At 42.2% G+C, this 23,882-nt stretch overlaps 1 protein-coding gene across 1 annotated transcript in view; it reads right to left on the reverse strand.

The window, feature by feature from the left end:
• CHMP1A (charged multivesicular body protein 1A) overlaps positions 1-23,882 on the reverse strand; it is a 451,574-nt gene that overhangs the window by 273,363 nt on the left and 154,329 nt on the right. The window contains exons 4-5 of the mRNA XM_044081850.1: positions 2,006-2,152; positions 1,002-1,130 (exon numbers count right to left, since the gene is read on the reverse strand). Coding sequence (XP_043937785.1) covers positions 1,002-1,130; positions 2,006-2,152 — 276 coding nt within the window. The remainder of the gene's footprint in view (positions 1-1,001; positions 1,131-2,005; positions 2,153-23,882) is intronic.

The raw sequence follows: 23,882 nt of genomic DNA on the forward strand, positions 1-23,882 counted from the left end.
TTCCTTGGAGGCCTTAAATTCTTAGCCCCTCTGAGGAACTGTCTTAAGAGAGGGTGAGAGAATAAAGGTGGATCAGTGTTGTATTCTGCAGAAATGGCTGAGGCATGGATTATTTCTTTAAATATATATCTTCAATCTACAAAGCTCTTCCCAGTGGTGAGAATCAAACCATGCACCTTTTGGTTGAAAGGCATATACCTTAACCACTGTACCACTCGACCTTTTTAGTAATCTCAGGAGCTGGCCGACCGGCACTTGCGAACTGCTTCTGCTTAGGGCACCGCGCGGCAAGAAAGACTGAAGAAAATGGCGTTGGCTGGTTCCTTTATACCCCTGTCGCACTGACGTCAGGGAAGAAGCGACGACAACCGACGCCGGACCTAGACTTTGGAATTTGGCCGACCGAGGACCCGCCTGACGGCAGGAGAACTCATCTGTTATGACTGCAGCTGTATGCACGATGAACATGTGGCAAAAGAGGTCTGAGGTAACTGAGGAGGAGTGGGGATTATGGGTAAGGGGAGGAGCTCAAATTACAGAGCCCAAGGCTAAACAAAGTGGCCAAGGTCAGATCCAGACCCACCAGTTGAGGAATGGATGAAAAAGATAACATCAAATCTAATCATTATGTACATACATAAGTTGAAAGTGTAAGAGCATGCAACATATTTTGAAATATTTCATATAAACAATGTAAAGCATGTCAAATTAAATTACTGCATTTTGTAGCAGCAATGTAATCAAATCTTACAGTCATTTATTTTCCTTCCCAATGGTGTGTCTTCACTTACATGCTCATGGGCACAGTAGAGTGAACAAAAATTCAACAATGGCAAATGGATGAAGACTGTACCCTTAAAACATAACCAGCATACTACTATAACACATAGTAATCTACTGTAAGGTAGGAGAGCACAATTAAAAATGTAGCAAGTATGCAAGAAAAAATGCACTATATATCCTACTAATAGACATTAATTTGTTCTAAACAGGCTACATACCGAAGTATGGACATCCAGATTTTGAACTTGCTGCTCAAATTTATCCATTACCGCCGAGACTTTCTGGAGATCCATTGAGCTCAAAGCTTTGTCTAAGGCCTTAGTTACCTGGCCCATGTTCTTTGTTACCTACAGAATTAAAAACAAATACAGAACACTTTAGTTCAAAAGGATGTCTGTAATTTGCACAGATATCTAATTTACTATAAGATATTTATATGAAAATAAATGAAGGGGCAGCCCTAGGCTAAGTCTGTAATTTGCACAGATTTCTAATTTACTATAAGATATTTATATGAACATAAATGAAGGGGCAGCCCTAGGCTAAAAACAAAAAAAACTATTTGTCAGTATCAAATGCTAGCTTTCATTGGTAATGAAAGGAAGGGTAGAGTGAGAAATTAAATTAGTAGCATGCAGCAGACAAAACATTCTACAAAAATTAAATGTTATTACTCTGTCATGTACATGGGAAGTGTAATACAATAACATGCAGCCCTAAGAGAAAGAATATTCTTCCTCAAAAAATGTAATCTTAGCTATGCTACTCTAAACAAAATTTTAAGGGAAAAAGTAAGGAGAATTGCCACTCTCTTTTTCCCAGCCCGATACCATATCTTGTAAGATAATCAAATTTGCACATGGAATGGGGAAAATGCTTTTAAAGATACAACAAAATGGCATATCCACAAGTCATATCTCTGGTCAGCATTGCTTTTGTCCTGGGAGTAACAAGCCTAAGGCTGATCAGCTTATAATAGCATTTTGAATTTAATATTGGTTATGTCACTCCCCTGTAAACTCTGACAAACTCTGCATTTCCAGAACACTAATATTTATCTACAAAGCAGTGTGATTATGGGCCTACAGCAGCATCAAATATCTGAACGCTCCCATGAGAATATAGAAGTATAATACACCGCAGGCAATGAGGTTGAGAAATCCAATGGAAGTAAAACAAATGAAAATTATAAAATTAGGTAAACCAAGCTTTGGTCGCTTACCGCTTTCATTGTTGTTGCAGTCTGTACCTTTGAAGCCACGGCATCTACACGTGATGCCATCCTTAGCCAATTCACCCCCTCATTCTTCTTTCTAATTGCATTCTCTGCATAGACCTTAGCAACCTCTACATTCTTCTGTTGAAGAGCCTGCAAAAAGTAAATAAAATAAAATGTATTCAAGAAACAGTACACCATCTACATATTAAATTACAGTCTTAGGCCTTTAGACCATGTAATAAATGAAAAACCCTCATTAGAAGCAAATCAAAAAAGAAGTTATGTCTTACCGTAACGTTCCATCTGTATTGTTGATCCTCGTTCGGTCATTACGCATGGGGGAACCGAGCCGACCATTTTCCAAGCTCGCATCAGCTTCAAACTCTCGAGCTAAACTCTTACCCACAATCCCCCTCTCCCTGTTACCTCAGATTGAGTTTGCAAGTCAAAGAAGGTAGAGGCTACCTCTAGTCAAATAACCTAAAACAGCCGGATGATGAGATCCACTAGAAACCACAGGAGGGGGAAGGAGGGAGGGTCGTAATGACTGAACGAGGATCAACAATACAGATAGAACATTATGGGGAAGACAACTTCTTTATCTGATATTGTTAATCCTCGTTCATTCCCTACGCATGGGACAGAGTCCCCAGCTATTTGTATTCCTGGGAGGCTCTCATGGAAGAACATTCCTGAGCAGCATAGAACCGAAAGATGCTCTTCCCCTGGAGGCCAAATCCAATTTGTAATGATTGATGAAGGTTATGAGGCTTAGCTCAAGTTGCAGCTGCACAGATGTCATGTAAAGAAGCTCTGGCATGTAAGGCAGCAGAAGTTGCCACCGACCTTGTTGAATGAGCTTTCATGGTAGTAGGCAACGAGATATTGCGTTGTGTATAGGATGAAGGTCACACAATCCTTCAACCATCTAGCTAATGTGACCTTAGCAACAGCAGATCCTAATCTAGGTCCAGAAAAGGCCAAAAATAACTGGTCAGATTTCCGAAAGGACCTAGTCCTGTTTAAGTAAAAATGGATTTGCCTGTGGATATCTAGGGTATGCAGGCAATACTCTCCTCTGTTTGAATGATTGGGAAAGAAAACTGGCAATTCAATGGTTTGATTAATGGAAATTTCAGAGATCACTTTTGGCAGAAATGACGGATTAGTTCTCAGAGACACTCTATCTCTATGAAAAATCAAGTATGGATTTTTGATACATAAAGCTTGAAGCTCAGAAATACGTCTGGCAGAAGTAATGGCGACCAAAAACATGGTTTTCCATGACAAATGCTTGAAGTCACAAGAAGAGGCTGGTTCGAAAGGTGGCATTGTCAGAGCTTGTACAACTAATAATAAATCCCATGGTTGAATAGGTTCTCTAAAAGGTGGCTTCAGATGATTCACACCTTTTATAAAGGTCTTGCACAATTTGTGGGGCATGAGAGAGGAATCTTGGACACCCTCATGAAAATTAGAAATTGCAGCCAAATGAACTCTAATGGTAGAGGCCGACAGACCTGATTGGAAAAGGTCAGCCAGATAGTCTAGTATTATCGACACTGGTGCTGAGAAGGGATCTACTTGTTTATCTTTCAGCCAACAGGTAAATATTTTCCACTTGCTCAAATAAGTAATTCTAGTGGAAGACTTATGAGATGCAATGAGAATGTCACGTACTGGTAAAGAATCCTGGCATTCAAGGGAATTGGAGTAGCCAAGCCGTGAGCTTCAGGCTGTTCAAGTTGGGATGAATCAGGTTCTGTGGATGTGAGATCAACTCCGGGGTTGGATGGAGAATCCATGGTCAATCTAGTAGGCGAGGCCAAAGGAAGGTGAACCAAATCTGTTGAGGCCAATATGGTGCTATGAGGATCACCTTGCTCTTCAACCGATGGGTTTTCTTCAGAAACTGGGGAAAGGGTGGGAATGCTTAAAGAAGACCCGAGGGCCAATCGTGGACTAGAGCGTCCCTGAGTTACTGTCCCGGAGGGGGAATCAGGGCGAAGTAGTTGCATTTGTAGTTGGTCGGGGATGCAAAGAGGTCACAGCAAGGACAGCCCCAATGGTGGAAGATCTCTGCCGCTATCAAGGGATTCAGGGACCACTCATAAGGTTGAAGAATGCATCTGCTAAGTCTGTCTGCTATCAAGCTGGAACTCCCAGGAATGTGCATTGCTAGAAGAAAAGGGGTGGTAGCCATTGCCCATTGCCATATCCTCATGGCCTCTCGACAAAGGGGGTAAGATTTGGTTCCACCTTGCTTGGTGATGTACCAGACCACCGCCATATTGTCTGATTGAATCACAATTGTCCCAGACGGCAGCAAGGGATGGAATGCTTGCAACGCCAGAAGCACCAACATTTATATGCAGATGGGCCTCCAGTTCGGACCAAGTGCCTTGGACTGTCTGTCCCTGACATAGCCCCCCCCCAACCCCATCAGGGAGGTGTCCATGGTCACTGTGGTCTTGGGTTGCTAGGGGGAAAAGGGGCGAGGCCACTGTAACAGATTGTGTGTCATCCACCAATTTAAATCCTGTTTGCACCTGTGGGTTACTCCAATCATGGCTGAAAGAGGATGCTGAAAGGGATACCATTGGGTGAGCAGTAGACATTGTAGCAGCCTCATGTGAAACCTGGCCAGGGGGACAATGGTGATGGAGGCTGCCATGGAACCCAGCAGCTGTAGAACCGAATGAGCCGTGGATTTCTCCCTTGAAAGGATTGGAATCAGTTGCTGCTTTATCCTTAAAATTCTGTGCTTTGGAATAGCAGCTGTGCAGTTCTTTGTGTCCAAGATGACCCCTATGAATTATGTCAACTTGAGATGGGATGAGATTGGATTTTTGCCAGTTTATGGTTATGCCTAGCCTTTGTGCAGCGAGGAGAGAGTCTGCCAGGGCTCCTTCCAGCAGATGTCTGGTGGGGGCAGAAATGAGCCAGTCATCTAGGTATGAAACACCTGGAATCCTTGAAGCCGCAAGTGAGCTGTGACAACTGCGTTGCACTTTGTGAACACTCTGAGGGCTGTAGAGAGTCCAAAGGACAGCACTCTAAACTGGTAGTGACAGACTCCCGCATGGAAGCGCAGAAATATTCTTGATGGCCTGTCCACTTTTATGTGGTAGTACGCATCTTTAAGATCTATCAAGCACATCCAATCGTCTTTTTCCAAAAGCGGGAGGATAGACTGTATTGTGACCATCTGGAATTTTTGTACTCTCACAAACTTGTTCAATACACTGAGATCCAAAATTGGTCTCCAGTCCCCGGTTTTCTTTGGCACCAAAAATAGTCTCGAGTAGAATCCGGATCCTATCTGGTTTGGAGGGACTATCTGGATGACTCTCTTTCCCAGCAGCTTTTCTATCTCTAGTGCTGCTTCTTCCCTTTGACTGTGTGGAATGTCGGGAAGATTTCTTGAAGGGACAAAACAAAGATCGAATGGGGATATGATAACCTCTGGTTATAATCCTTTGTACCCAAGAATCGGTGGTAATGGGTTAGCCACACAGAAGGGTACAAGGAGAAACGTCCCCCAACTACCTCCAGAGGAAAGGAGTTGGGCAGCTCTTCAGGAGCGCTGGTAGGATTGGCTAGGGAAAGAATCCCTGGAACACTGGTTATGCGGACCACCTCTGCCCTGAAAGGAGCACCTTCCCTGTGAGTTTCCCCCTCTGCCTCTAGGGGATAACTCGGCCTGTGTGTCACGGAAAGGACCCTGAGATTTCTTGAACCATATCTTCCCACTCTTTTGGTTTCGGGAGAAAGCACATTAAGGGGAAGAATAATGGACACCTACAGCAGAAAGGGTCTTACCGTCCTGTTCACATCTGGCCAGTGTGCTTTTAACTTTGGGTCCAAACAACGAGGAGGCCTCAATGGGAGCGTTAAGAAAGGAAGCCTTAAAGGGTTCGAAGAAATTGCACAAGCGCATCCAGGCGTGTCGTCTCAAGACCGCAGCTGAACTCACTGCTCTAGCTGCTACTTCTGATGCGCAAGATATCGGTCGCATAGAGGAGTTAGATATTGACTCAATGGTGGCCAGCTGAGAGGCCACTTTGTCACGGACCTCATCAGACACGGCACCAGCCAAGGTTTCAGAGAGCTCAGAAATCAGATCCCGTTAAAGTCTGGTAAAGTGTGCCATATAATTCAGGGACCTGACAGTAAAGATCGCTGATGCAAAGGTTGTCCAGGGCCTGGGACTCCTTGTTAGGCGGATGGACAGTCTGGCTTTCTTCTTCTGCCAGATCCTTTTTTGTTGTGGCCGCCACCACCAAAGCATCCACAGGAAGACCTTTTGACCAATGGGAATCCATAGCAGGAGGGGACCAAATCTTATCTGGCCTCCGGGGAATAGCTTCGACGGTGTCAGGAGCTCTCCAAGCACGCTGCACGACAAGCCGGACAAGTTCATCGGCAGGTGAGTAACCCAGAAGGTAGGGGGCTGGGTACGAAAGGCCTGCAGGAACACAGATTCCTCAGAGGTCGGATTAGAGGACTGCCAGTCACCTCTCTGTTTCAGGATTTCGAGGATATCACCAAAGGATACCTCAGAGGGTGACCGAGGGGAGCCTTCCCCTCATCAAAATCTATGTCTTCAGTGAGGAACTCCTCTGTCAAGTCCATGTGCTTCCTCTTACACAAACTTTTCTGGTGAACTTCCTCAACGGGAGAAGCTGGGGAAGACAGCGGAAAAGGGGTTTCCTGTGGGAATATGTGCTGAGGCCCTTGCACCCGGTGTCCGCTCTGTGCGACTTGTGAAACCAGTGTACCAGAGGAGGGCTTAGGGATACACAATCCACTATCGCCAGCAGCAGCGAAAGCCTTCTCCATCAGTTGGAAGGATGGTCCACCTGAAGAGGAGTGAATGTCTAGGACAGGGGTCACACCTCCCCTAAGTGGCTCAGCCTGCCGACCCGGAGTCCCTGGATGGCTGTGGAGCAGCAAACTATGCATGTCACAACTGACATCCTGGGTCATAGCAAAACATTCCTGCCACAAAGGCAACTGTGGCTCCTTAGTGAGATCCATAAAGGGAACCACAGAAGGGGAAGACTGTGCTATATCCATGGACTTCAAAGGCAATGAAGGAGGAGAATAAGAAGGGGTCTTTGGAGATGAGTGATCACCTCCCAAGGAAGGATAGTTCCTGGGGGGGGTGGGATACCTCTGGCCAAGTGCACTTGATCCACAAGACGCAACACATCGTGTTCGGATACGCTTCTAGTGGACCTCACAGAAACTGATGGAGAAACAGGCCTGTCCCCAGAAGAGGCAAACTCTGTGCCCATCTCACCAGTCCGCACTGAGAACAACAGTGCCGAGAGAGAGACTGGACTACGGGTGTCTGCACCGAAGAAGTCATCAGTGCCGAGGTCATGGTCTGCACAGACACAGGGATCGGTGCCAAAGTGGTTGTCGGTACCGAAGCTGGAACTGACAAAACTGGAGTCGACAAAGGTGTCGGTGCCGACATGGTCAAGGTCTGCGCTGACTGAACGGTCGATGCTGATACAGTGGTAATAGTCTGAACCGAGGAGCCCCTCGGTACTGATCTAGTGAAGGCTGCAGGAGAAGACGGAGCCGAGATCATTAATGGAGCCAAAGGCCTTGGTGCCGAAGGTCTAGGCACCGAAAGCACAGGGGCTGACTGAGTGAGCTCTGAAGCCGAAACTTTAGCCTTTATAGGCTTTGGTTGGTGACAGTCCCCAGCCGGGGACGAAGGCAAAGATTTAGCCTTGGTAGGAACAACCAAGATTTTCTTATGGTCTCTAGGAAGGGTTGAGACCTCCGACCCAGAAATAGCCTCTGAAATGTGAGATTTAAGAAGTCCCTTCAGCAACAGCTTGTTTTTCCTTTCCAACAAAATCCTATTTGAAAAGTTTTCACAGACAGTACAGGGTGGGTCAACAGATAAGTGGGACACCCCCAAACAATAAACGCACAAAGAGTGCGCATCAGAAGTAGGCAGTTTGTGTCCACAATCAGAACACCGTACAGCCGAGTGATGTCTCCAGGAATTTCTGCAGTTACCTCCTACTGCTCCTCCAGGCTTAAAATATTGCCTGTTCATGTTTGCATTAATAATTCCAAAACCGTGCTATACACAAGGCATCAGAATATTTTATCTTGAAGTATATATGATGGCAAACACAACTGTGTTGATATATGACCTCTGTCAATAAGTATTTGTTAGAACTCTTAGGTGATAACTTCATTTTTTAAAGGCTGAAGCCACACCCACTGGGAGTTAAAGGTACACACTCAAAAGAGCTCTACTGGAGGAAATGAGTTAAACCCCGGACTACCTTTCTTATCTGCCACGATAGCAAATTAGATAGCAGAAAAGGGTACCAGCAATGGTACAAAAGAATACTCGAATGTATGAGAAAAAGGGAAAGATTACCAACGATGGTAAGGGGAGAATACCTCGCGGTAAAAAGGTAGAGAAAAGAGAAGAAAAACCTGAAGAAAATATGGTTGCTAGATGCGATAGGGTAAGAGACAATGAAATGGAAACTTTTCTGACAGAAAAGTAAAATAAATGACTATTAAACAACAAATAACTGCACTTAGCTTAAGAGAAGCAGCTTGACACGACCGAATGGCAACACGACAAATGAAATCTGAGGTAACAGGGAGAGGGGAATTGTGGGTAAGAGTTTAGCTCGAGAGTTTGAAGCTTACGCGAGCTTGGAAAATGGCCGGCTCGGTTCCAAGGTCAGAACCGATACCCATGCGTAAGGAATGAACGAGGATTAACAATATCAGATCTACTCTTATGGAAACACGGACAGCTTTACAAACCCAAGCAGAGTAAATCTTGCTTGCCCTTCAGGAATATGGTATGTGCTTAAAAAGCATAGCTGCAGAGTAACTAATCCATACTCATATTCATACTCCGCTATATAAAGACAGATTCATTTTTTTTCTCTAGTTGACTGACTCATTGTCATTACTTTTCTGTAACCATTTTCATGCTATCTTAAAAAATTACACTTCTTGCTGTAACTTTATCTGATCAGTTTTCATTCAATTACCTGGTCACCATTAGCCTGTTTTTTAAACAGCTTTACACACTACAAAAGATGTGAATGACTTTCTTGCAATGCACAATAGCACCAAGCCATATACTGCCTTGCCAGGTTTTACTGAATAACAATTTGCATGGTTCAAGAAAATTATTTTATTTCCTCTAACCCTACCCTTCAAACTGCCCTTACCTCTTTTTCCATCAATCTAACCTTTATTTCTACTTGATTAACCTGCTCCTGAGTGAATTTCTCCATGCAAGGGTCCTTGTTATTTACTGGGAATTTATGACCAAATGTACTTTCCTCACCCAAGTTACTTACTGAGTTTTCATAAACAGACCCATCCTTACTTTGTGATCTCCTCACCAAGAACAAACACACAATCTTTGCACTGCAGTCTCCTAATGGTGTAACTGATAACAGTGAGTTGTAACTAGCTTCCATTTGTGGTAGAAGAGCCAGCTGGCTAGGTCATCAAAACTGTTAACTGCTTTACTGTTTTAATAGGTCATGCTTACTGAAGTCAAAAATGACTGCATGCTCGGTTTTTCATTTTTTAAATAATCACTTCTGTTGCTTTAATAAACTATAAATTTATGGACACTGACTAAGAAGCAAGCAATAGTTAAAAACATTTACATCTTAAATGCTTAGTTCTTTGCTCTTTTCTATTATAACTTTTTTACATTCTCATAGGTTACTATAAAGCATTTCCACTATTTTCACATCATAGCAAGAATGAAGAAAACATTTAGTTCTTCACGCTTACCTACACCTTCATTCCACGTCTGTTAAGCAGCAGTCTACATTGCTAGAATTTTGAATTTCTGCTAGAACTTATGCAACTGCTGCTTAAAGCCATACTACTCCTTTCAATGAACTCCTATAGCTCATTCTGTATAGCTCTACCCTTCAATTACAATTAATTCTGTGAATATGAAATCTACATGGACAGTACCTTTACTGTACTATAATTTAAGCAATCTGTGATGTAAACCCATTAATACCGTTCACTGCACTTAAACAGCTCACTTAAATTATTGAAGTTATGTTTTGGTACTCCCTCCCTTCCTTCCCACGTTAAACATCCTATTTTTCTGTCTACTTGTATAATCCCTGGATAAATTCTGCATGAATGGAAAGATGACTGCACAACAACTGTCTCATTTTACTAGCCACATACCTTTAGCTACTACTACTACAGTTTGGCTTACATACAAGCTGATCATTCAGCAATGGCAAACTCCTTATCTACTAGTACCACTCTGCTGACAACAAGACTCCTGCTCCATCTCCAGCAGCCCTATAGAGCCATTCATTCCCCAGGATTCATAGGTGCTTACTATGCTATATATTTACTGTAAAAAAATAACCTAACAGTCAGGCAAAACAAGGACATGATGGGACATTTACCTGTTGCTCTTATCCATGAGAGGCATGAGTGTTAAACTGGAGGGGGGGGGTTGCAGTTTTCCATCCATTCATCCAAATTACATTTGAAAACACTGAGAAGTATTTCACTTTATATGTAGTGGAGCAAAGTTCAACAGAAGAGTTATTCTCTGTGATACATAACTATGTCTCCAATATGTTCTACTTATGTTGCAAAAAAATTGGGCTCCCTTTGAGTGGATGTTCACACCACCATTGGTGACACCCCTTCAGTCCATTCATTCTCTTGTGGTCAGAACTGAGAAAGTAATGAATGGGAGCTACCATCAATATACTGAGGAGCACAGTTTTCACTTTGGACCAGGGTTTGGGTGGATGTCGCCATCCTTTGTGAGGTTGTAATGTATCCTGAGTATGAGTTTTAAGATTTTGAATAAAGTTTTGTAATAATGTCTAGTTTAAGACTTATGTAACTAGGTCTAGTAAGATGGTAGTACTTAGGGGTTAAGGAGGTACTCATGAGGTAGGTGAGTAAGGGTGCATTATTATCTGTTGTAGATGGGATGAATGTTTGGAATTTAGAGTAGTAGAAACCTGGGTGACCGTCAGATTCGTAGACAGTTAGGAGATATGGGATGAGTAACAGGGGTAGAAGTAGAGTTAATAAGACTATTTTGGGTGATAGCATACCTACTGAATGAGACTTGAAACTTAGGCAAAAGGAATGGTAGGTAGAGTTAAAGGACTGGTGGTATCAGATTGAGGGTGGTGCTGTTGACTGACAAGTTGTTACTAATTGGTTTAAAAAAGTGGGGTATGGTCTAGTACCAATAAATGTAGCAGCATCAGGGGCGGGAGAGATTTGGGGGGCAGGGTGGGTTGTGAAGTGAGGACAAGCGGAGCAGGGATGAACCAATGCCTGTACTAAGTTGTAGCAGTTTAACCTGTTTGGGGAAAGAGGGGGTGGGGGAAAAGAGAAGGCAGCAGGAGTGGTTAGAGGGATACCTTGATTGACTCAAGACACCACACCAGTGGTAAGTTGAATGTAAGGGCCTAATATCTGCACTCAGCACTTTAATGTTACTTGCACTCAACACTTTAATTTTACTTATGTTTAGCAGGAACAACAGACCAACAGTACACAATTTTGATGATTTTTTCAAGGGTTACTTGTTCAAATGTCAGACAAGTAAGTAAAACTTTCAACAAGAATCTATGTCTGAGTGTTAGAAAGCCAAAATGGTACAAAGTATACCTATAAAAATTAGGGTCAGAGAGACAAATGTAAGAGTCAGTGTACTTTAGTTACAGGGGAAGGAGGCAAACACTCAAGTAGAAAAGAGCCCTATGGCTGACCAAAATGGTGACTTGCTAAATTACACAGCACTGTAAGAGAAAGCTTAACAAATGCGTTTTATATGTGTAACCTACTCTGATTAACTTCTAGGAGAAACAGTTTTTGTTGTGGTGGCCAATTGCAATCCTGTGGACACCGTTATGCAGGAGCTGCAGTATGCTAGTGTAGGTAAATGTACAGTTTAACTAGGAAAAGAGAAAAGCAGAGATTCTAGGGTAAGCATCAAGATAGCAACAGGCAGTTGTTATAATAGTGCATTCAGGAAGGTTTGGGGGGTAAAGTAGCACACTTCAGAATGGACTAGGATTTATAGCTAAGAAACCTAAGCAAGACAGCAATGCAGTAAGTAACAACCACTTGCCAGTTTTTAAAGATATACCAGAAAAACTAAATTGTTCACAATTGTACAACTGGAAAATTGTCAGTAAACGCAATTCAGGTATAGCTAGCACAAGTTATTCAGGTCAAAAAAGCACTTCTTCAATGTGTGTGCGCAATTTAAACATTAAAATGTATGCAGCTAGTAGTAGCTCTGTGTACACACTTTCTCTAGGTGCAGGTTCAGTTTAAACACAAATATTACCAAAGAAATTCAGTAAAGTCACTAGCTACTTATAGAGCTTCTGCAACAAACGGAGCAGTCTGTACAGAATCAGACTTTAGTAGGAGGTCACTCAGTTACACAAAAAACAGTAAAAAAATCCATACAATAGAGACTTACACCGAGTCACACCAGGTCAGCCAAGGGGGGGGGATCCTAAGCACCTAGATTTGAAAATGATGCCTGTACTAAGTTGTAGCAGTTTAACTTGTTTGGGGAAAGAGGGGGTGGGAGAAAAGAGAAGGCAGCATAAGTGGTTAGAGGGATACCTTGATTGACTCAAGACACCACACCAGAGGTAAGTTGAATGTAAGGGCCTAAAATATGCACTCAGCACTTTAATGTTACTTGCACTCAGAACTTTAATTTTACTTATGTTTAGCAGGAAAGACAGACCAACACTATACCATTTTAAGGATTTTTACAAGGGTTACTTGTTCAAATGTCAGACAAATCAGTAAAACTTTCAACAGGAATCTATGTCTCAGTGTTAGAAAGCCAGAAAGAAAGTGCATCTATGTCATGTGTCTCTATGACTGATTCATGACTATGTCTGAGAACCACTTCTGTGGCAAAGATGGAAAATCACTGCTGTGAAAGAAAATGTTTTATCCCTTATGCATAGGTCTGAATCCCACACTTTAAAAATCAATTTTATCAGTGTGTATAAAGGCAAAAATGTGTCACGCCATGAAATTCATGCCCCCAGTGCATGTCTGGGAATTTAACTCATGTAACAGTTAGCTTCCAATTTTCAAACTATATTTGCAAGGTACAGCAGCAGACACCCCTCAAACAAAGGTCATTTGTCAGATTAACCTTCCAATTTAAATTTATTTCCTTTCTGCTTGGCACTGCTGTGCTCCACTTAACATCATGCAAATGTGCTTTGCATTACTGCTCTGGTTTGCACACTACCAGTAAACATGAGAACAGGAACTGGTGGGAAATCATTAGTTGCCATTGCTTTAGTTCTGATTTAATAAACTCAGTGTAGGATAGTGCAAGCCCTACACAGAGTGTACCATGGCCGTGTCTGCAGCTCCCCCTTGGGCAGCACACCTGGCATAGTAATGAAGGCCCACTACCGAGTAAGAGCAGTGTACATGGCTACTGAATCAGTGTGGGGGGGGGGTGATACAGTGAGCCTGCACAGTCAAAGTGCTGGAATGCACTGAAATATAAATGGTAAAAATTAATTTTCCTTTTTTTTTTTATTTTTTATTTTAACTTGTGGTTGAGCGGCGCTTAGCAATGAACACGCCAGACATCTAAAAATAGAAACCGGATGCTTTTAATTTGAATGGAAAAGGTCAAGTTTAAGCCTAGCTGAGGTGCTAATGTAAACATTGCTCAGTAGTTTGAACCCCCACCCCCCCCCCCCCGTACTTGGGCATGCTTGGCTTTTCTTTAACCAGCTAAAACATGTGCCAAGGGGCTAAGCAAAGCTTAGCAGCCTCAGACGCGTCCCTCTGCTTAGCTGAGCGAAAACAGGAGCTGCTAAGCTCCAATACACTTAAACATGACGTGACACACCCCTTTTTGATGTTGGCTATCTGTTCTGCCTACACCAACACAGTTCTAGCCCTACCATGGTTAGTACCTACTGACACAGTGGCCCTTTTTGCTATTCATGTTCGGGACGTGTAGGCTTTACTGAAATACCCCTCTGGTGTTAGTCATATCTGGAGTTAGAGGGGAAGGTGCTCAGTTTAAGGAATAGAGGTGGGGTACTCAGGAGTCCAGGATATTTACTGGACTCCTCAGAAAGCGCCACAGCCTTTGCTGGCTCTGCAGGGGGACTATTCAGGCTCTCAGTCCAAGTCTGAGGCTTGGAGAAGTTTTGACTCTGGCTGTATCCACTGCGACTGGCATCCCATGCACTGGAGAACAGTTTAGGCACCATTTCAATGGCCTACAAAGGTGCAAGAGGGATACCCTCAAAACAGTGGTTGACTGAGTTCCAAACTGGTGACATCCCACAGCTGTGTATGTATGCTAATAAAATAGTACTTTTAATATACAGAAAGCTAAATAAAGGCAAGACTGGTATGCATAATACTCTTCTGGGGTTTTTCTGGTTTTGTTTTCCAGAGTTAATGCTGAAATAGAGTTGAACTGCCAAGCTCATGCTGCTCGACTGGAAAGACTGAGGGAAGCATGTGATATATGTATGTAGTAGAAGTACTATTGTAGCTGTAAAAGTTAAAGATAGAATTTTGGGTTTTCCATATAGTATTAGCAAATGAACATGCATTTCTTAACTGTAAAAGCAAGTATGCATGCATTAGTCTGTAGCACAAACCAAATGTAAGTGTAAGATTGTAGTCAGAGGTTGTAGGTTTAAATACTATGAGTAACAACTATACAATACAGCATTTCTTTAATAACATTACATAAATTAAACTCTACACAAGTGGCATAACTTCCCTGCTGTTAACTGTAATCTGTATAATTGGACCAAGCATATGTGTACTATATGCACATTTCAAGGTTTACTTTGATCAATCTGTAGCTACAGTTTGTAGTTGTAGTACATATACGTAAATGTAATACTTCATAGGTAGGTACTAGGCTATTGGCCATAGGGCCTATATAAGCTTAGCCAAATGGTACCCTGGCTTTCGCCACCCAAGAAAATTATTTTCCTGTGCCTCTGTCGAGCAGAGCCACAGAAGTGATCCCCGGGGTGAATTTCCTATCTCCCATCTAATCATCAAGATTTTTCTTGAAGAGTGCTAATGAGGAGCTTTGTTTGATATAGATAAGTAGTTTGTTCCAGAGTATGGAAAGTCTCTGGGACAGGAATCTATCCCACCAGCATGTTCTGTTTATTGTGGTGACAAGGTTTAGGTCCCTAGAGTGTGTAGCTCGGAGTGATTGGGATTTCTTTAACTGGAGCATGTCCAACAGCTCTGGATTTGACATAGCTTTGTATATTAGGCAGAGATCACCTATGAGTAGGCGATATGCGAAGGAGTAAAGCTGGAGTTTTTTGAGACAGTCTGCGTAGGGCATCTTTTTGAGGCCGGTAATCCTCTTTGTGAGGCACTTCTGTGGCCTTTCCAGTTGTTGTAGATGTCTTGTGAGGTATACCAAAAGGGGCGTTGTACTCTATAATGGGTCTAATGAGTGATGAGTAGAGGGGAACAATGACCTCTTTTTTCCTGGACGAGAAACCTTTTGTGATGAGGTGTGCCACGTAGAAGGATTTCCTGACTATCCCTCCAGCATAACATAGCATGAAGTAACTTCAGATAAAATACTTGCATAACTGTGATAATACTTAGTACGTCATATATAATGGTACTAATTTTATCTTTATCTCTCACCCCAACCCACATCTCTTTTTTTATTATCTATTATGCGTCATCAAAACATCTCCAATTCATCCATCTGTAACAATTCACTAAATGCTTCTCAGCACAGCAAGATAGTCCAACCTCAGTGATCAGCCTGCCCCCACTCCACCGGCTCCAGCACGGATGCCCAGCACATCTGGGACCCAACCTGGCAGCACTCTGTTTCCCCTGCGCTACCTACACCCTAAGGTAGTATTGCCCTGGCAGCTGGAGCTGTGGTACTCTACGGGAGTAGTGGCGGAGGTGGGGATTTCATTACCCGCCAGGAGATGCCAGGGTTGGTGCATAGGGTTGTACACTGCACCACTGGTGTATGCCTATGCCAGATGGAGAAGCTGCTCTCCTCAGTGGGTGAAGACTAGATTCTCATTGTCACTATGTTTGACGGGCATGAGCCTGGGTTGTTCCCTCTCTCACCCCAATCATGGTGCTCCCCAACCTTTTGTATCCCTCTCCAACTCTGTGTCGTCTTGTTTGCATTTGCTTCCTCACCTACCCAACTTACCTGACCCAGAAATACCAATGTGCCTTACCCAGTATTCCTCTCTTGCTGAATTAAAAAAAAATGGGCACATATCCCACAAAAAACATCATCCCGTACATAGCTCTCCATTTTGCATACTTGTCATCCTAACACACTTGATTGGCTCCCATTGCTTGCACAATATGATTACATTGTTGTCATCCCTCTTTCTGGAGGTGACAGTCCAAATTCAGCCAATAATCTGCACATACTTTCAGTTTACACTGTTGAAGAAATGGATAGCTATGTTTCTTTCTTATCTCCCTCCTGCACATTCCTGTATTGCTTTCCCTTTGTTCTTCCCCCTGCTTGCTCCCCATTTTACCCCTTTTCTATCTACCCCATTTTAATACCTATAAACTAGTCAAAAAATACAATCACACACAACATACCAAAAAAAAAAAAAAAACAATGAATCCCTTCACTTTTTGGCCTCTATGTCTGCATGGAGTTTGGCATCTCTCACCAATGCCAAGCATCGTTGAGCAGCTCTGTAATGCTACGGTTACCTCTGTACAATACCGCTTAACCCCGCTGCGCTACATCAACACAGACTGAATGTACTATAAAGAATTATGTCATTGCATCATCACTGTTTAAAGTATTACATACACCTGGATTCAATATCACCTGAGCTCAAAAAGAAATGTGTCAATGCATTTACACCTCCTGCCACAAAGTCAGCTAACCAGTAGCAGACTGAAAGACAGAATTATTGAGCACTGTTCTGATATTCAAAGGAATTTTAGCAATACCTCATTAGCTAAACATGTTACGGAATATGGAACTGAACATGAATTTATGTTCAGAGTTATTGATACATTAGAGCGGAATTTAAGGGGAGGTGATATCAATAATTTATTAGAAGTAAAAGAGTATGAATAGATAATATGCTTAACAAGCTGATACTGAACCGGGTATAAATCTTGCAGCAAATTTAAAACCAAATTTTAATACAAAATCAGAGGATGTTAAAGCACCGAGTTTTAGACTGGTTTTTATTTTGTTATATTTATATAAGTGAATTTTATACATAATGGTTTATTATTGTTTGTATTACATTAATGAGTGAGCTGTATCATGTGATTTTGAATGCATTATTTAATGGGTGCTAACAGCAGTATTGTATTTTGCACTGATGAAGGGTGGTATCCCGAAAGCTTTGCATGAATAAAGATTTGTCAGCGTTCTTCGGAGAGTTATTTCTAACAGAGACAGCTAAGCAAAAAGTGTGTTCCATACACTCAGTAGTAACTCTCAGAATTTTAGCAATGAGGCTTGCATTTCTGTACTGCTTTACTACATCCAAACAAGGAAAGTAGTGGAAATGTGAACCTCGCATGCCCAAACACTTTGTCATCCATCTCGCAAACGCACTGCTCGCCACTGCACCTTACAAAGTAAATAACAGCCTGTATTAGTGCTGTTTACTGTCCACTTAGTCTCAATGCCATAAAACTGCATGTGGAAACATAAGGCCCTATATATCTAACAATATACATATTTACAATGCAGCAATGTGTTACCATCCCCCATGAACTGCAACCCTGGTCTCTCAGTACTTGTTGACAAACATATCAAACTACACTACATAAATTAATATGAAATGTGCAATATACCATGCACATCAATCTGGTAATATGCAGAACTAGAACTATCTTCACAGCTGAACATGCCTACACATCCATTTCATGCAGGCCTCCCAACATCTTGTCTCCAACCTTCAGTGCTGTTGTCATCTACTATAAGTTGTCCTGCAGCCTTGTAAAAGTCAGGTGTGTCCCATGGCAGTTGCATAAAGTACTGAGTTCTGTAGTCTGTGTACTTGGATAAGCAGGGGTTCTGTTCTCACTGCAGTCAACTGAGGTGTGTGCATGTGTGTGTTTGTGCATTTGCTTGACCTTAGAGAGAGCCGTTTACACCAGCATACGGGACACTGCTATTACCGTATTCGCTTTACCAAACACTGCTGATGTCACCAATAAAGTGTTGTCTGAGAAACTCAAGTCAGACTTGAGCTGTGCGCACTTGACTTAAATGAGGAGTTCTGTAGTCAGTGTACTTAGTTGGCTAGGGGTTCTGTTCTCACTGCAGTCAACTGGAGTGTATGTGTTTGTGCACTTGCTTGATGTTGGAAAAAGCCTTGTATACCTGCATGTGGGACACCGCTATGACCATATTCTCCTCACCAGACGCTGCTGATGTCATCAGCTATGTCTGATTTGTGGATGTGCACTACTCCCACCAGGGCAGGGTCAAAGACTGGCCTGGAGGCCAAGCAGAACTCACCTCATCCTATACAATACAGACTACAGTGACCAGCCTTTCAGTCTATCCACATACATCATGGCATAGTTTGTAGGACCTGTGTTTTCTTGGTGAGAAACCCCCGTGGTCTCTCCAGCTGCTGCATGTCTGGTGAGGTACATGCAAAACGGAGCATTATAGTCTATTACTGCTCTGATGAGGTTCGAGTACAGTGCTCTTATATAATCCTCGGATCTGAATACAATGGTGTAAATCATGATACGCACAAAGCAGCCTTTCCATACCACTGTGGACACTTGTTGGGTGAAGTTCAGATTACTATCTACATGCTTCCCAGGTCTTGCATATCTGGGTTTCAGTACAGGGGCAGTGTTGTCAATGCTGTAATTAGCAGGGAATTCCCACTTAGCAGAAGGCCAAAATAAAGACATTTTTTGCATTTATTTCTAGGCTGTGTGACTTTGTCACCAATCATTTGTCTGTGTTAGCCCCTTGTGTAGTACGTTATTCACTGGTGGACTCCATGATTGCACCCAATTTGCAAGAATCAGCAAATGCAGTAAGCCAAAGGCCATATACTTTAGCCTGAACTGTCGAGAAACAAATTCCAAACAGTAAAGCGCCATGCACAGTACCAAGGGGTATGCTAACGGAGACAGCTTTACACGTACAGGTTGATTCACCAACTTTCACAATATGTGTTCTTTCTGGTGATCCAACTGGCTCCCCATCTAGTGATGTAACGGTTAATCCCCAGCTGAAAGTGTTTCTCACTGGTACCTGAGAGTGGGGGATTGTGCCCGAACCCTAGGCCAGATCAAGACAGGCAGTATGCACAGTCTTACCTTCATCCAGGCCAATCACACAGAGTCAATGGGTTGTGACAACATCACAGATCACCTATACCATGATTTGGCACACACACCTTCCTGACACAGCTGAATACACACAACACACCCTCCACACAGACTATGTTCCCAAAGAATGGTGTACATCAACATGCATCCATCTGAGCTGGAGGGGGGCAGCAACTGATGCCTGCATGTACAGACAAATCCTGACTCTCCTGATCTGTGAGGTAGACCAACATGTCATAATGGACCTTTTCAAAATGGTGGACACTAGGAATATGCTGGCTGTGTGCAACAGACCTGTATGAGTTGTTAATGCTACATCATGTCCATTGCATCTGTTAGATGTCCTCAAACAGGTCATCAAGGGCATGCAAGATGACAACACTATCATCCTGTTAAACTTGATAAGGCCAAGGAATTTGACACAAATCCACACTGAGGTATTCAATCAACACTGTCAGATGTGGTCATAAACACCTCTGCCACTAAATGGGTAGACCAGTGGATTACATACATGGCATCTAAATATGTTGAAATGTGTGAAGTGACCTATATCTCAGATCCAGTGATCAGGTCCATACATCAGGGCTGTATGCTAGGCCCTTTCCTGTCCATTATTTAAGTCACAGACATCACAAATGCCAAACACATCCTGTGTCCAAAGAGACATCTGAAATGCAGACTGTGGGCAATCACTGACTCACATTGTGATATTAGTATAATACAGACAGTATCAACACACACCAAAGACTGCTGCCACAGCCATGACAACACCTGTGATGAAACAAAAACATGGGGGATTTGTTGCATCATGAAAACAAATGCACAACTCAAGGATACTGTAGATATCACACACAAGAAGCAGTTCAAGTGGTATGTGAACTATGTCCTTGGGTAGCTGGTATGTGGAATGTCCACTAGCATGTGGCCACAGTGCTGACTACTCCCTTGTATGTGAAGGACATCCACATCAAAGCCCATAATGCCTCCATAGTTCACAGCCCTCATCACACCAATAACGGAGTACAGTGCACCCTACTACATGTACCTCCCTACATATCTTCCAGTGATGGAGTGTACCACCTTTGCTACAGTGAGCTGTCACACATCTTATTGGCCATACCTAGGTATTCTTTTTGTTGCAAAAATATTACTGTCTGAAGGTGCAGAACCCCCATCAAGGTGTTACACCAGATGCATGTGTGATACCTGTTCCAGTGATGCACACAGTACATATGTAGCTGTCTGACAACACTCATGGCATAGGTTACATTCATAATGGTGTAGATTGTACTATATACATATATATATATATATATATATATATATATATATATATATATATATATATATATATACACACACATATATATATACATATATATATATATATATATATATATATATATACACACACATATGTATATATATATATATATATATATATATATATATATATATATATATATATATATACACACACATATATATATATATATATATATATATATATACACACACATATATATATATATATATATATATATATATATACACATACACACACACACACACATACACACATATATATGTATTACACACACATATATATATACATATGTATACATGTATTTATCTATATATACATACATACAAGCACAACATATATACAAAATCAAACACACACATATATATATATATATATATATATATATATATATATATATATATAGAATTTCTATATGCCATGCATACCAGTCAACTAACCTATACTGATCATAATGTCACATACTGGTATAGCAGTATTCCTCCTAACACCTCCAGCAGATGTTAGTGTTAGGAGGGTGTGCGTGATTACCCTCCTAGATTGCTAACATGTCATAATAGTTGCACAAGTGTGTTTGTGCAGAGCCATCTCTGATCACTCAATCACATACGTTATGTCAAAGGCATAAGATTACTGGTATTATTCTGATATTGTCTATGACTGTGCATGCTTCTTTCACTGTTGTCCATGAGCCTGTACCTGTGTCCCACTTGTTGGAAACCTCTACTGACATTACAGTCATATTCAGGAAAATTAGTTTGCACAGCTTCACAATATACACCCTACCCCAGTTGTACATAATATCCCCAACAGATGTCCTCTGCATTGTTCATATGTAGGGATGCTTACCTTACAAAGACATCTTCCCCATTGTTATGTCACCCTGTATGACAGTCACATAATACACATTTTCACTGTGCAATCCATACTGTATCACATCGATATATGACTGGTGTTTCTGCAACAACTGTCTTCCACTGACATGCCCTTATCTGCTGTACATTAGGTTGTTTCTCCTGTCCTCTTTCCTTGTGTTTGTTCCTACCATTCATCTGTGTGTCCCTATTCAATTCACATACTTCCCCTGACTGTTTATTTTAAATGGCTGCCCATGTACCTTCCTGATCATTTACACACCTACAGGGACAAAATGCCTGGAATGGTATTTCACAATACTCTGCATTGTATACACTGTCTTGTCCTGTGTTTGGAACATATACATAACTTATATGTTAAGCCCTGGTAACCAGTGTGGCATTCCATGTAATCCTGCTCAACTACTTTGCTTTGAGGTAACATGGTTTGCTACCCTTGTTGCTTTACAGGGTTTTCTGGACAGAAACACTGTTGCCAGCCACAAAACCAAGCTTGTTTACGTTTAAAAGTGGTGCTCAGCGTGAACATGTAATTAGCACTGCTGCTCACTGTACAACAAAGGCACAAACACGTAAACTCAATGTAAGCTTTGTGTAAAGCCTATAGAGTTTATTGAATCCCAGGAACTATTAAATGCATGCTATCAACAGCCTCAACAAATTCCAACAAGAAGTAAGAAGACTTATCTGTGAAACATATCTAAGCACTTAGCCCACAGATTGCATCAAAGCCTAACAAGTGGCAAATGAGACCTGGGGTACTTAGTGAATGGAAGGGAATTATGGGTAGAAAGGAGGAACCTGAGCCCTGGATCTGAGAGTGTAAAAAGTTGCCAATGTCAGATCCGATCAGATCAAATATATCCATATGTTGTGTCAGAAGGAAAAAAAAGTACAGTTTTGTACCTACCATAAATGTAGATGTCCGAACAGGATAGCATCTGCAGTCATAACAAATGGGTTGTCCTGTCGTCAGGCAGCCCTTCGGTCGGCCGGATTCCAAAGTCTGGGTCCGGCTTCGGCTGATGTCGCACTTCACCCGACGTCATCTGTGCTGGTCTTCGGGTATAAAGGCATCAGCCGACGCCATTTTCCTCAGTGTTTCTTGCCCCAGATGCCAGTTGCCCTCTTGGTAAGCTATATTTTGGATAAATGCCAATGTTTCCAAAAAAGTAGAAGGCAAACACGAAAAATAACAATGTATGTACATATATACAAACAAATACACCATAAGAGACTCCCCCCCAGCTAGCTATTAGGAGGGTAAATACCCTAGGAGTACCACAGAGGGAAGGAGGGTGGGTAATCCTGACTGCAGATGCTATCCTGTTCGGACATCTACATTTATGGTAGGTACAAAACTGTACTATGTCCTTCAAGGATGCATCTGCAGTCATAACAAATGGGTAGAATACCATAGCCAAACTAGGGGAGGAGGAAGAAGAATTATGGTGTAGTTAGGATCCCTTGCAGTACAGCAGTGGCAAACCCTGCTCGGGATCTAGAGTACAGAGGTAAATTATAATGCTTGGCAAATGTATGCACGGAGGTCCAAGTAGCCGCCTCAATAATGTCCTTGGTTGCCACTCCTCGTGAAGAAAGCTGTGGTAGTGGCTGTAGCCCTTGTAGAATGAGGTCTTATGTTCTGTGGAATTGGTTTTCCGTGGTAGGAGTAACAGAATCTTATGCAATTTCCTATCCATTTGGAGATTGTCTGTTTGGAAATTGCTTTTCCTTCCTTCCTGTTGCATAGGCTACTAAAAGCTGGTCAGTCTTTCTGTGAGCTTTGGTTCTGTCCAGGTAGTAGCGTAACTGTCTATGTACATCCAAGGTATGCAGCAGTCTTTCCCCCCTGTTCTGTGGATTGGGAAAGAAGGTAGGTAGGTGGATTGCCTGGTTTAAAGACACTCTGGATACCACCTTAGGCATAAATGTAGGATTAGTTCTCATGGACACCCTATCTTGATGGAAGATTAGGAAGGGTTGTACTGCCATTAAGGCCTGTAGTTCAAACCCTCCTTGCTGAAGTAATTGCCAGTAGGAAAGCAGTTTTCCATGATAGGTGTTGAAGATCTGCTGTTGCTGCTGGTTCAAATGGAGGGAGTGTCAGTTTTTCTAGCACAAAGTTCAAGTCCCATGCTGGTAATGGTGGTTTCCTAGGAGGTTTTACATTCTTGATCCCTCTGAGGAATTGCCTGAGTAGAGGATGCGAAAGACAGGTGAATCAAGCTGTATTCTGCTGAAATAGCTGATGCATGTATCTTGATGGAGGAATAGG

This window comes from Protopterus annectens, chromosome 8.part1, assembly GCF_019279795.1.
Source record: "Protopterus annectens isolate FY-2018-M chromosome 8.part1, PAN1.0, whole genome shotgun sequence".
Taxonomy (NCBI): domain Eukaryota; kingdom Metazoa; phylum Chordata; order Ceratodontiformes; family Protopteridae; genus Protopterus; species Protopterus annectens.